Source organism: Prionailurus viverrinus, chromosome F1 (genome assembly GCF_022837055.1).
Source record: "Prionailurus viverrinus isolate Anna chromosome F1, UM_Priviv_1.0, whole genome shotgun sequence".
NCBI lineage: Eukaryota > Metazoa > Chordata > Mammalia > Carnivora > Felidae > Prionailurus > Prionailurus viverrinus.
Genome location: NC_062577.1, coordinates 34,784,748 through 34,798,204, shown reverse-complemented (window position 1 = coordinate 34,798,204; position 13,457 = coordinate 34,784,748). Strand labels below are relative to the sequence as shown.

The 13,457-nt window shown below is 35.4% G+C and overlaps 1 protein-coding gene across 2 annotated transcripts in view; it reads right to left on the bottom strand.

Annotated features, from left to right (window-relative positions):
• Positions 1–13,457, bottom strand: part of NEK7 (NIMA related kinase 7) — a 162,769-nt gene that overhangs the window by 19,138 nt on the left and 130,174 nt on the right. For both annotated transcript variants that reach the window (XM_047840327.1, XM_047840326.1), the window contains exons 8-9: positions 6,234–6,328; positions 1,939–2,052 (exon numbers count right to left, since the gene is read on the bottom strand). In XM_047840327.1, the coding sequence (XP_047696283.1) occupies positions 1,939–2,052; positions 6,234–6,328 (209 nt within the window). The remainder of the gene's footprint in view (positions 1–1,938; positions 2,053–6,233; positions 6,329–13,457) is intronic.

Here is a 13,457-nt window from a genome sequence, read left to right as displayed (position 1 = left end):
CACAGCATCACGACAGATTTTACCAACATAAGAAACTGCACTGTCTTCTTTGGAAAGTACCCCATACAACATGTTTCGCTTTATATCTCTTTTCGAAACTGGTGACTATATAGGGTGAGCTAAAAAGTGGAATCTGTTTTCCCTTCCCAACTCTGAGACCTTCTATCTGGGCCAGACTTTGATATCTGCCCCTTGGCTGAGAATCCGCATATCCAACTTCACACTTAGCTGCGGTGAGGTAGCCCTGCAGGCAGGCCGACTTCAACGAACCACTAGTGGTATCATCATTAAAATCCTGCTGAAGGTCACCATGGTAACCGCCTGCTGAGGCTTCACTGCTGCACTCCGCATCTCCTAATCAGCTACCATGTGAAATGCAAATTCAGACAGTCTGAAAATTAGTCAAGAAGAATAGGGGATGAGGATGCAGATATGTGAAATATTCATGCGCTTCATGGAAAAAAGAAGACAGCATGAATGACACAACAAAGAACGGCCCCTGACATTCTTGCCATCATTTTGCATTATTGTTCACACCCTACTGTATTTCCAGGCCTATCATTCTGAAGTTGGTTTTGCGAAATGCCATATTTATATTCCATACCCAAAATAGTAATTAAAAATGGCTAACATAATAGCATTAACATCAAATAAAGGTAATACTTCTCAATCATCATCCTTGCCTTACCAGAGTTTATTTTTAATTACCGCAATACAAAGGCTATGAAACAAACAAACAACAACAACAACAACAACAACACCAGGCATCAAGTGATTATTAGTATCAAAACCACAGGGAAAAAAGGTACTTACAGCATTCTAGGCCCTCAAATGCTTTCCACATGCTAAAAATTCTATATAGAGATTTATTATTCAAGTTACACTGACTCAATTTTCCTTCTATAAAACTAAAACCGATTGCTATTCATTTCAAGATAGAGTGACAAGACTACCTAATAAGTGAATGTTATAATTGTTTTATATTTTCCTTTGCTCCTTGCCATTTCCCTTGGGCAAAAAATCTGTTGCTCATGAGAGGGTGAGATGTCCTAACTCAAGACAGTGTTTTCTCTGGGTATGTTCCCCAGTAAGCTTTCCAAAAAGAGTTATGTGAACACATTTAGTTTACCCAAGATATTGCTGTTCTGCCTATCTCCTCCTTAAATACTGGCAAAATGTACTGGGCTAAAATAGGAGAGGTTTTGTTCAATAAAAAAAAAACTGTATGTTGGGTAGAGCCAAAGCAACTTACTTCGATGAACCACCAAAGCAAGACAAGGATTCAGACTCAGATTTTAATACAGTAAAGTTTCCTAAAATTTTCAATCCCACCCAATATACATTTTACCATGTCTACTAATGACAGCCTCAAAACATTTCCCACAGGGATTTGATGGCGACAATGAGGCAATGACAGGTTAGATATGGTCGAAGGAGGGAGGGTAACTCTGAAAGAACAAGGAAGAGACACGTAAAGCTAAATGATGTATACTTCAAATTGTGGAAAACATGGATGAGAGGAAGTTCTGCCAAAATGGAAAGTTGTAACTGTTGGTCTGAGACTGTGAGAGTGACCAGTTGCCTTGTGAAGAAGGCACCAGCCATGCTGGTCAACGAGAGCCGGGGTTTGAGCACAGATTCTGCCCTTTGCCGTGTTCAGTATGCTGCAAAGTCAGTTACCCTTCTCATCACACCTAAGAACTGACCAATTTCACACCACATGCTGTGCTGTGTTCTACTCCACTTTAGGAACTGCAGAGTCAACCCTTTAAACAGTAAGTCTCCAAGAGAAGGAAAACAGAATGAAACGTGCAATTTCTGCCACCATACTTGTCATTTGTGTTTCTGGATTAAAAAAAAAATTTTTTTTTCCTTAATAAAATGCGAACGTTAGCGAAATGAACAACAGACAAACACATGGACCGAAAAATGACTTACTTCCTCTGAATAGTGATCTGAAGGAAGAGGTGGGTAGTCACACTGTTCTATCTTCTTACACAGCGAGTACAAATTCATTTTGTCACCATAGAAAGGACTCTGTAACGCAGCCATCTGTAAAATGCTCCCAATGAAACTGATATAGTTATATGGTAACTTTTAAATGAGATTTCATCGAGTATATTACACAGGGGTAGAAACAGCTACAAATACTTTCAATAAAGTTATTTGGGCATTTAGATTTTATGAATATTCCTTTCTGAGAATTATCGAGTAAGTTCTATAAATCTTATTACAATTTTTGGTTATTTTTGTCAACATTTAAAATCCCTTAAGGGAGAAATGGTTAGTGTACATGTGTGTGTGTGTGTGTGTGTGTGTGTGTGTGTGTGTGTATAAATACACACACACACACACACCACACTCATACATACATATATGACATACCCCAGTATTAAGAAAAAGAACATAAAGAAACTTAAAACGCTTTGTAAATATAATGCTATAAAAAACGACCAATCCATCTCATGACTAAACAGACCTCAGTGGTATATAACAACCAGGCACTGGTCAAAATATCACAAAAATGAAACTGAAATTGAAAATGAATTATAATCTAAGCAATGGTTTGGGGAGTAGAATGTACAGCATTTCATCCTGCATGACAGTTTCTGTAGGGAAGGATTATTCTGAGAAGAAAAACAATGCCTTCCAATCTGAATGTTATAACTGATTCTCAAGTAGTTTACAATGAACTAGAACTTCTTTTCTTTCGATAATGTCTAAAAAATACTAAATATGTTCAAAAGCTCTCTGAGTCATAGCGGCTCCTTCAAGGCATCCAAATGAGATTTCTATCCAGAAAAAGAAAAAAAAAAAGACTCAAAGAATGATCAACTTTGAAAAAGACATTATTGGATTTAAATTTATTTTCAGACAAGGTTCTAAGTTGACATTTAAAGTGCAAGCAAGTACTGTGGTAAGCAGGGTTACAAACTAAAAAATTCAATTTAAAATGTTCGCATCCTGTTCAAAACCTTCTAAATCTTTGAACCGCAGCAGCAAGAATACAACACGGAGTGCGAGGCTGCCCCAAAGTCAGTCACCCTTTTCTACATGTGCTAATAAGTTTGATTTTGGAAGGACAATGTGTACATTCCCCAGACAGGCAGAGTGTGTGTGAAACACGCTAGTCCATGCTGTGCTACTCAGTGAGCGTCAGTGGGGACAGGACAAGCTGAAAATGGCTCTCATCTGTCTTCTGGTGCTCCAGACAGAGCTTTAACTCCTTCGCAGCCTTAAACGAGGAGGGGACGGCACTGGAAATCAAACCTGCAAAGTAGCTTGACACAGTTTTACCTAGCCTGCATTTTATATAAAACTTACATAAACCCATACGAAACCACCTCAGGAAAGGTTGTTCCACATGAGGAGAAAAAAGTAAAAACAATACGAATGGCCCTAAACATATAAAACCCTCCATCTGAGAGGAAATTTCTCGAAGAGGCGCTATCAAGAATGATCACGTTTTCTGGTTTGGTTTAAAATGCAAGGCCACTTTATGATAGAGAATTATAAATGCCACCTGAGAAAAAAATACACCGTATATATAAACTATAGTCTTTCCACGTTTGCAAAAACCCTACGTAAATGTACATATATTCATTATCCTCTGTTAGGAGTTCATTACAGCACTTTTGTCTCAATACTGCAGTGTTAAAAAAAAAAAAATCTGAATGTCCCCTAAGGAGTTAAAACAGGAATAGTATATTTTCATGCATCTCCTGCTTTGACAGATGAAAAATGTCAACTGTCCTGTTTTTATTTTCAAGCTTTTGCACTATTCATCTGGTTCATTAGTGCATCTCGATGCTGCCCCTGACAGCTGCTCGCCCTCTCCTCCCAGCAGCTGAATTTTTCAGGCTAATTTGATCCTCCACACTGAGACGATCGCTAGAATGATTGACTTGCTCCCTGACCTCCAGGGTCTGACTTTCCTGATTAGTATTCTGGGGGTGTTGGAGGGACGAAAGCCCACTGTCTGTCTTCGGGGCTGGTGGCAGCTCTCTTTTTTTTTGAACTGTAAGCCACCAACCTACAACCCTAGAAGGATGCAATTGCTGCACTGAACAATAAAGGAAATGTGTAAAACCTACTTTTCCATGTAAAGGTCCATGTAGCAAAAGCACAGCATCTTGATTTTAATTAGTAAAGTCTACTTTGTTGCATATCAATTAAAACTGTACTGCTAGTTTTTTTTTTTTTTTTGAGGTTCAGGAATATTTGAAAGTCTAATTTTCTGAGTTTAAAATACATTTTCAAAAAAGCTTCCTGCTCCTTCATTGTTAAGAGTAAATTCTTAGTGGGATATAATATAAAATGTCTGAGAGAGGTTGTGGCCAATTTTTGAAAGATTAATTGCTGGGTATTTCTATTAACATTATATGGAAACATAACTGGAAGGAGACAGAACATAAAGGTAAATTAAATCTTTAGAAAAATTTTAGTCCTTTCCACATGAGTTGCACAGAGGAACTGAGAAAATTTACTGAGATGAGAACTATCATTACCATGATAAATACTTTTAACTCAAAATCGTCCACAACACATAAAACTCATGGATGTAGGAGTGTCCAAAGAAATCATTTCTATTTTGGTGATCATTTAAAAAATACATAAAAATGAGACACTGCCTCTCAAAGCAAATCCAGAATGTGAAGAATTATTTCAGTTTTGATATAAGAGTCTAGTGACCCTAAAAGAATCAGACGAACTTCTCAAAAACCTTTATTACCTTAATTGAACTTTTTCTCTTTCATTGCTAAATTTCATCGTTAGTGCAAACCAATTTGTTGTTTACCTTTAGATGTTTAAAAGGAAAACGCTGCCTTGATAATATAAGATTATGACATAAAGAAATCTAACGTTACCTAAACAAATATGAAATATTTAAAAATGTACAAAGTGGTATTTAAACATTGTAGCAACTTAATATAATCAAAAGCAATTCTTTTCAGCATTGTATCAAATTAGTGAGCATAATCTCTTTTAATCTCTAGTGCATACATAAGAACATATTTTGTCATATCACTGATTCATAATTTTTCATAATAAAAATTATCCTAGGAATGTTACCTAAGAATATTTAAAAATCCATTCTTTAAAGTGGTCATTAGTCACTTTAGTAGGAAGAAAAAAATAAATAATCTCAGGTTCCTTAAATTAAGGAAATTTGAAAGTGTAACCATAATATATAATTAAAGATCATGATACACATTAAAAAAATAAACCTTCTGCTGCTTTACTTCCAAGTAATAGGTGGGCAATTAAAATAGATGATCTCATCATATATTTCATTTAAATCAGGAGGACAGGAACACAAAATATAGAGTAAGAAATACAGTGGCTTCTGTCTATACGCTTTAGATTTCTTTTACATATGTTAAAACATGAAAGTGATTCCATGTATTATTTTCCTTCATTTTATTTTATTGAAATAGTTACTTAGATGTAGACTAACCTTTAATTAACAGCTCTGACTTAAAGCCTGTGTCACTAGGAAAATTATACCATTTGATTAAAACATAAATTTACAGAAGTCACTAGTCTTGAGTGCTTTTTCATACCATTACTCTATAATGTGGATGTAAAATGTGCTCATAGTATGCTTTTTTTCTATCCATCCAAATCACTGCATGGCAATATTTGCTAGAGGATCTACCTAGATGATTTCCATTTTCCTTTCATAAATTATCACCAGTAGAACAGGAGAGAATTTCACTAAGCTTTACCAATACAACTGTTTACTCATGGAAACAAAATTAAGTGATAACCTAGAAAAATTATCTATTTACCTACTATCCTTAAAGCTGAATTACTACTCTCCGTAAGAGTGAAAGAGTACTGAAAAAGATATTCACCATACTTTCATGTTTTAAATCCATTCCATTATACTTCCCTGCTATGCATGGATAAGCAAGTTATTTTACAGATGTTCAGGTGTACATTTTCATACATAAGATATGCAGAAAAACATTACATTAACATTACAAATATTGTTCAAAATAAAATTCTCACCAGAAGGAAACAATTTAAAAATATTTAGAGGAAATAAATGTGCAAGAATGTATAATTACCGTTACAAAAACAATTACTAAGTCAATGAATTAACCTTTCGTAACTAAAAAGCTAATTCTTAAACATCATTCAGAAATAAAATAAGTGTATAAGAATAGAGGGAATATATTATAGTAACTAAAATACATCAATATACGGAATTTATCAACATTACTTACCTCATACAGTAGACAGCCAAGAGACCAGATGTCAGATTTGAAGTTGTATCCATTTTCATGGATTCTCTCTGGAGACATGTAATAAGGTGTACCCACTGCAAAAAGCAAACCAAACAAAACAAGAGGAGTCTAAAAATGAAGATGCAGCTGTGGTAAGGAATTTTAGACACAAAATTCTAGATTAAAAAATATCACCAAAATAATTCATTAGAATCAGAAAATGGTTTTTGCGAATACTTAAAACTTTTTAACTTCCTCTACTCCCTGACCCTTATACAGCACAGCAACATCTATCCTATATTAAAAAGGGTGTAGTGAGTTGAACTTTATTTCCTTTTGATCAATTCAGGGAGATTCTCGGGAGCATAACTAAAGTAAAATCAAGGAATTCTAACAAGAAAATCTACTCAAGTGATTCACATTGGCTTCATTTCTTTATTTAAAAAAAAATATGGCTTGCATATCTCAAATAATCAAGAATGATGGTATAATCATGTACTTAATATAAACATTAATATATCACAATTTAGTAGAGTGTATATAAATAAATCATGCTCATTAACTTTAATAAACATTCCTTATAACACAGTTGTAGCTCTTAAAATTATGAATGATATAATCGTTACCCTTCAGTACCCTACCTACTACCACTTTTGAAACATTAGAACAGACTTTTGTGCATCAAAGGGTTACACAATAACATATGTGAAAGGTCACCAACATCCCTAGAAAAATATCTGAGTTATTACTACTGAGACTTTTTTAAAGACAAGATACTGTAGCTAATTTTTATTTTTGTTTCTTTTGATGTGCTTATACATGTTTCCCCTTTTTATGGCCATTTTACAAAATGCTAACATTATAAATCATAATGTAATAAATTAATATTTATTAAACATTTAAAAGTAAGCAAAGGCATGTAAGTTATTTTTTGAAAGGTAAAACAGTTAAGTGACGTTCAAAGTGACTATCTTCAATTTCAGATATAGATGGCTACTTCACAATCATTAGCCTAAGGGTTTTTTTTGCCAAATAGAGACCCAAAGTTTGAGAACGAGATTTTAGAATTTTACTTGCTTGAGGCAAAACCTACCAAAAAAGATGCTGCTACTCACAGAGAGAAGGACATTTCCCTTTTTCTGTTAATTTTCAAGAACTCTCCAGATAGTTAGTGTAAATCTTAATGAGACTGTAACTCACAGTCCTGAGCAGGGGTATTTAGTCAGAGACAACTGGAAGAGCCACAGCAACAATCAAAGTATCATTCTCAAAGGCAAGAGTCGGTTTTCCAAAAGAATAAGGTTGCAAACTAATAGTTGTGTGTGGAAACTATACTGCACTGAAGGTGAAAACGTCAGGAACTACGTATCCACAAGGAATCCTATCTGTACTGGAATCCATTTTTACTAAGAATGGAGGGTCCTAGTCACAATGGACGAAAGGGTAGTTTCTATGAAAGCGAAGAAATGAAAAAAGAACAGGACCATAGGAGGATAAAATAAATTTAAGTAAAATATGAACTAGTCAAATATGAAATTAGTTAAGACAAACCTTAAGAAATAACCTACTTAATTGCAGTACTTATTTCGAGGCAAGGAAGTTTGCCAATGTCTGTCAGGGTCAGAAAAGCTAAGAAACTTTCAGAAACAGCAAGGATTAAACAATCTGAATTGTTATCGGGTAAAATAAACATGAGCTCTCCAGCTTTGGGAGCTTCAACCACCTTCACTTGTAGCTTGCATAAGCGACACTGATTATTGGAGGTATTTACACCCTCCCTCGACCTAAGGACGGGTGGTGGGTACACTTGGAATAATAAAAGGGCTCTGCACAGGCTCCTGGTTTCAGGACATAAAGCAAGTGAGTGGCAGTGAGGAATGTGCAGAGAGAGGCTTCACGGAATCCACAGGGGGCAACTGAAAACACTGAGGCTTGAAGGTTCAGAGTTTACCAAAAGCAAAGGTAATTTTAACCAGTAGCTCTGGGAAACCTGCTGATACATTAGGGGTTTGATAGGAGTGTGAAAGATTGATGATAGGGAAAAAGAACAAATGCTAGCGTTTTACAGAGATTAGCCCCAGCACAACACCTTGACTGCAACACAACTGAACTCACGGACGACCCACAAGTGAAGGAAGCAGAGAAAAAGAATGACGAGGGTATTCGACTGAGCTAAACTTACAATGTAAAACATTTTAATGCGAAGAAAAGCCTTTTCGAGTGAGCTGCTAGCGGTCATTACAAAAAGTGACGTATTGGGTTAACACTGACACTGCAAACTTAGATACTGATTCCTCTTCATATTATAAATAACAAACTTCTTTAGGCTAAATAGGCGGATTTCGTTTTAATATTTCAGGTATACAGATCTTGAATATATTAAAATATAAATCTAAGGATGCTACTCACCTTTTGATTGACACATTTCCAAAAGAGTCATTATGTAGGAAGAGGAGAAAGTATGTATCCTGCACTACAATTATTAATTGGATAAAATCATAATTAACTGCTGAACACGGCAGAAGAGGGAATTTCCACTTGCTCCCTCTTACATGCTCCCTAAAGTGCACCTCCATCCTGGACAAGGCTCTTCTACTGACTGACACTGAGCAGAGAGGTTGCACCCCATCACATAAACAGATTCATCCTTCCTCTCTACCTAGCAGAGAGGTCAAAAAATTTAAGTGCTCAGGAAAATATGAAATACATTTTCATGCAGTGATAGGTCTTCCACATTTCAAATTTAATGGATATATAATTATTTCCTAAAAGCCTTTTACAAAATCCACAACAGCTGTGTCTATTATTACTACTGCCTCAAGAATGTTGTGACTTAACAACTGTACAAGAAAAGGGAGAGTTATAGAATGATATGATTAGATATTAAAACGATCATGCAAATTACTGTGTGTTGAGGCGCATGGAGACAGCAAGTTGTGTAATTTTACTAATCTTTTCAGAATTTATGGCTGTAGATAAAATGGGAATATATCTTACCATAGCAGATATTTATTTGGACCTCCTGACATACGTGAAAGTAAGAAATGGATGATAACGTCATAAAAAAAAAAAAACAGTAACAGAGAAAGGCTGATATTAGGGGAAAATTGCTAACAACTAAAAATGCTATTGGATGTTTGAAATCTACTAAGATAATCATTCAAATACAAATAAGATGGGAAAAGCTTCACACTGTATATACTCTATTAACAATAAATACGTTCTAAAATTTATCCTGAACAAAATGAAGACCGATTTTCAGAAGTTCTACATTATGCTTAAGAGTCAAAAAATTCTGCTAACATGTTATTATGGAATATATGACTAAATTAATTAATAACTTCCATATTATCAGAACAAGTTAGATGCAGAATTTTTTCAACATTTAGTACTACAATTTCTGCAAAGACTTGAATTGAGAAAAAAATAGAACTGCTGAGGCATCTGTTTATAGGTTAGATTGGGTTGCTATTTTTTTTTCTTTTCCATTTCGTTTTGTTTGTTTGAAACAAACAAAACCATTCAAAGGGCAAAACCATTCAAAGATCAGGAAACCTATTTCACATCTTACCTCACTAACTAGCTAGGAACACTTAACTAACTTCCCTTTTTATTCACTTCCCTCACCTCTAAGATGCAGTGATGAGAAAGAAGAGATGATTTGTGAGACCATTTTGCTCTGAATTCTGCAGCACTTATAAACAAAACAAAACAAAACAAAACAAAACAAAAACCTACAAAAATCCAGATGGGAAGTAAAATGGAAAAAAGTAATATAGTCCTTTTTTTCTTTAAGCTATTACATAGGAAAGTGGAGTGGAGTGTTTTAAGTCAGAGAGTACAAACAAACAAATTCAGTTTAGAAATGTTCTCTTAGAATTAAAGCAAACTGCAGAAATGAAAGCTTTGAACCTTTCTTGTTGGGAACATTAAAAGGACCCTAATCATCTTATATCTCAGTTTGATTTCAAAAAAACACACAGATAGACACAACTTCGGGGAATAAGAATTAATTTTCATTCTTTCCTTCATAATCTTAAATCAGCCCAGAAACTATGTTGGCAGACTTAACAGAGAGAGGCCAAATGTATTTAATTGTAAGTATTATCTACGGTTAATACAGAATGGCTGGGTGGTAGAGTAGTATTTCTTCTGCAAAAGAAAATTCTAAAATAAAATTTGTCATCTTGTAAGTGCAACTGATGACATTTAAGAGCTTTAATAATGCTGAGGGAGAAAAACTCAGAAAATGTTACTGTTTTTTCTTTAATTTTTTAATGTTTATTTTTGAGGGAGGGGGAGAGAGAGAGAGAGAGAGAGAGAGACAGAGAGAGAGCAGGGGAGGGACGAGGGAGACACAGAATCCGAAGCAGGCTCCAGGTTCTGAGCTGTCAGTGCAGAGCTGGAGGCGGGGCTCAAACTCACGAACCGCAAGATGATGACCTGAGCCTAAGACATATGCTCAACAGACTAAGCCACCTCAGGGCCCTGAAAACGTTATTGTTATTGTTACCCTGCTCTAGGGACTGTGTAAATGCATTATGCGAATTATCTGGCTGAACTTTTACCAAATGTTTAGCGGGTCCCTACTATAAGGCACACACTGTTCTAGGTGCTGGGGAGATAGAACTAAACAGACTAAGTCCTGCCCTCATGGGGCTCATGCACTGGTGACATGGGGATCATTATGAAGTGGTCTCAGGACATATTACTACTGTTACCTTGTTTTAGAGAGGAGGCATTGGGAGGTCACATAATTTGCCAAAGATCACATAATAGGTAAGGTGTGGATTTGGAATTCAAACCAGGTATTTGAAACTTGCTTTTAAATAAACAGTTATTCCATTAAAACTGACCACTGTGAAATATAACTAAAAAAATAAAAACAAAACAAAACAACAACAGAAAACTGTATATTTTCAAATAAAGAAGTAGAGAAACCTTCTAAAAGTCAGTATGTACATATGAGAAGCCAGGAATCAGGGTCTGGGTTCAATGGGCTACATGTGGAAATTCCGCTACTCTAACAGCTGCTCTGATTGTTTCAAATACATCCTTGTTACGGTGACTGAGAGGTGAAACATACAGTTTAAAATCAGATAGTAGCTTCTTCTTAGAGCCATTATTTCAGTCAAGAAAGGACAGAATGTTAAAAATAAATCCGTGAAAGTAGCCTATAGCACTGACTGAACATATGCTGCCTTTATGGCCCCAAACCACGTCAAACTATGAAGGGGGATAAGCCAAAGAAAATCCACAGAGAGGTGCTAGGGAAAGGTGTGGGAAAAACCAGTATGTGACCACAGGTGGCACTTGGCACCAACAATGAAACTGTTTTAATGCCTGATTCAAGAACACTAATTTTCCAAGCTGAAATCAGAAGCTATATCACACTTGGAAATAGTGTGGGGAACATGAATTGTGCACTCAAGAGACTCCAGTGTGAAAATTCTGATATCTGGCTTGAGTGATGGATGGCCATGCATTTACTCTTCTGGCAACATCACAAAATCTGAGAACTATTTATCTCCTTGTGGAAGGTAAAGAGGAATTCAAACAATCCTAACAACAACAACAACAACAACAACAACAACAACAAAATTCCCCCGCAATGGGTTTCAAATAGTATATAGCACAAGGATCAGTATCAGAGTTCTAGTTACCTTTTTTTTTTTTTTAATCTATGCCATTTTCAGGATATACAACAAACACATGTAATAGCTAAATTCACACATATACATGCAAAAAGAAAATTCTCCATCTTTTCTCTTCTGGGGGTCATTAGGAAGGAAAGTAAAAAAGTGCCATATTGCAATGTTATTAATCTAATTATTCTCATTTTTCTCCTTTGCAGCAGTCAGACAGGAAACACTTCACTGTGAATAATAAAAGCAACTCCGAAACAAATAGATTTGCTTAAATGGTAGCTAACTAACCTTATTTACTTATATATACCTTTGGAGCAGATTGGCCTTTCTAACTAAGTTTTGTTAAAATTACTTTTTATCTCCTATATTCTAGTCTATGATGGAGTAAGCCACTCAAGAAGCAGGACTGGTATTAAGGAGAGAAGTCCCTTGAGGATTAAATAAAATTTTGCTAAAAAAAACAAACAAAACAAAATTGCCAATACACTAATAGTAATGATAGAACTTGTCTGCAAAATTTATATTATGTCAAGTATGGTATATTCTTCCCTAAAAGTAAAAGTACATCACAGTGCAATAAAGCACCCATAACGGTCTATAATGAAAATGTGAAATTTTGATGTCAAAATATCTGCCAAAAAAGAAAGTGCTTAATTTCAACAATGCAAACTTCCATTAAACCTCTGACTTTTAAACAGCTTCATCCTATCCGTCAGTCTTTAGAGGAAGATACAAAAGATTCTCATTAAGTCTACTAAAATAGTGTGTGGTAAGCAGAATTCCGGCCCCCATAATCTTTGCCCTCTGGCGTCACACCTGTATATCAGATGTTACACAGCAAAAGCGACTCTGCAAACGTAAGGCTATAGATTTTAAAACAGACCGATTACCCTAAATCATCAGTAAGATATGCAAGGGAAGGGGCAGGAGAGATTCAAAGCGTGAGAGGAATTCTACCTGCCGTTGTTGGCTGTAAGGATGGAGAAAGAGTTTAAACCACTAAATTTGTGGTAATTTGTTAGGGCAGAAATAGAAAACAAATACAAATGTGTTAATGATCCATGCATTGCATGGGAGACTGGAACATTCAATGTGCTGAGAACCGACTACACACCAAGAACTACACTAGGTACTGGGGGGCTAAGGAGCAAAGTATATGGTTTGAAAATTGTTCGACCCTTTAAAACTCACTGGGTTATTCTGGGATGGTATGAGGTATGTTTTCTAAGTTTTTTTATGGAAGGCAGGGGAAGTAGGAAAAGCCAACACATTTACCTAAGAAGACTGAAAGAATAAAATATGGTCTTTTGTAATTTAAATGAAATCTGGTTTGTTCACTAATTGATATGACTGTAATTTAGGTAATCACAACTACCTTAATGTTGAATTAGAGTAATACAAAAGAAATTAGTTCATGTGCTACATGGCACTTAATCCAAGTTGGTATTTGAAGCTTGGCAAGTAATAATTTTTATTATAAATTTTTTATTTTGACCAAAATAAGGTCTCTATCACAAACACATCCATCAGGGATAACTACAGATTAACTGATCAAGAGAAAAGTCATGAGGGGTCA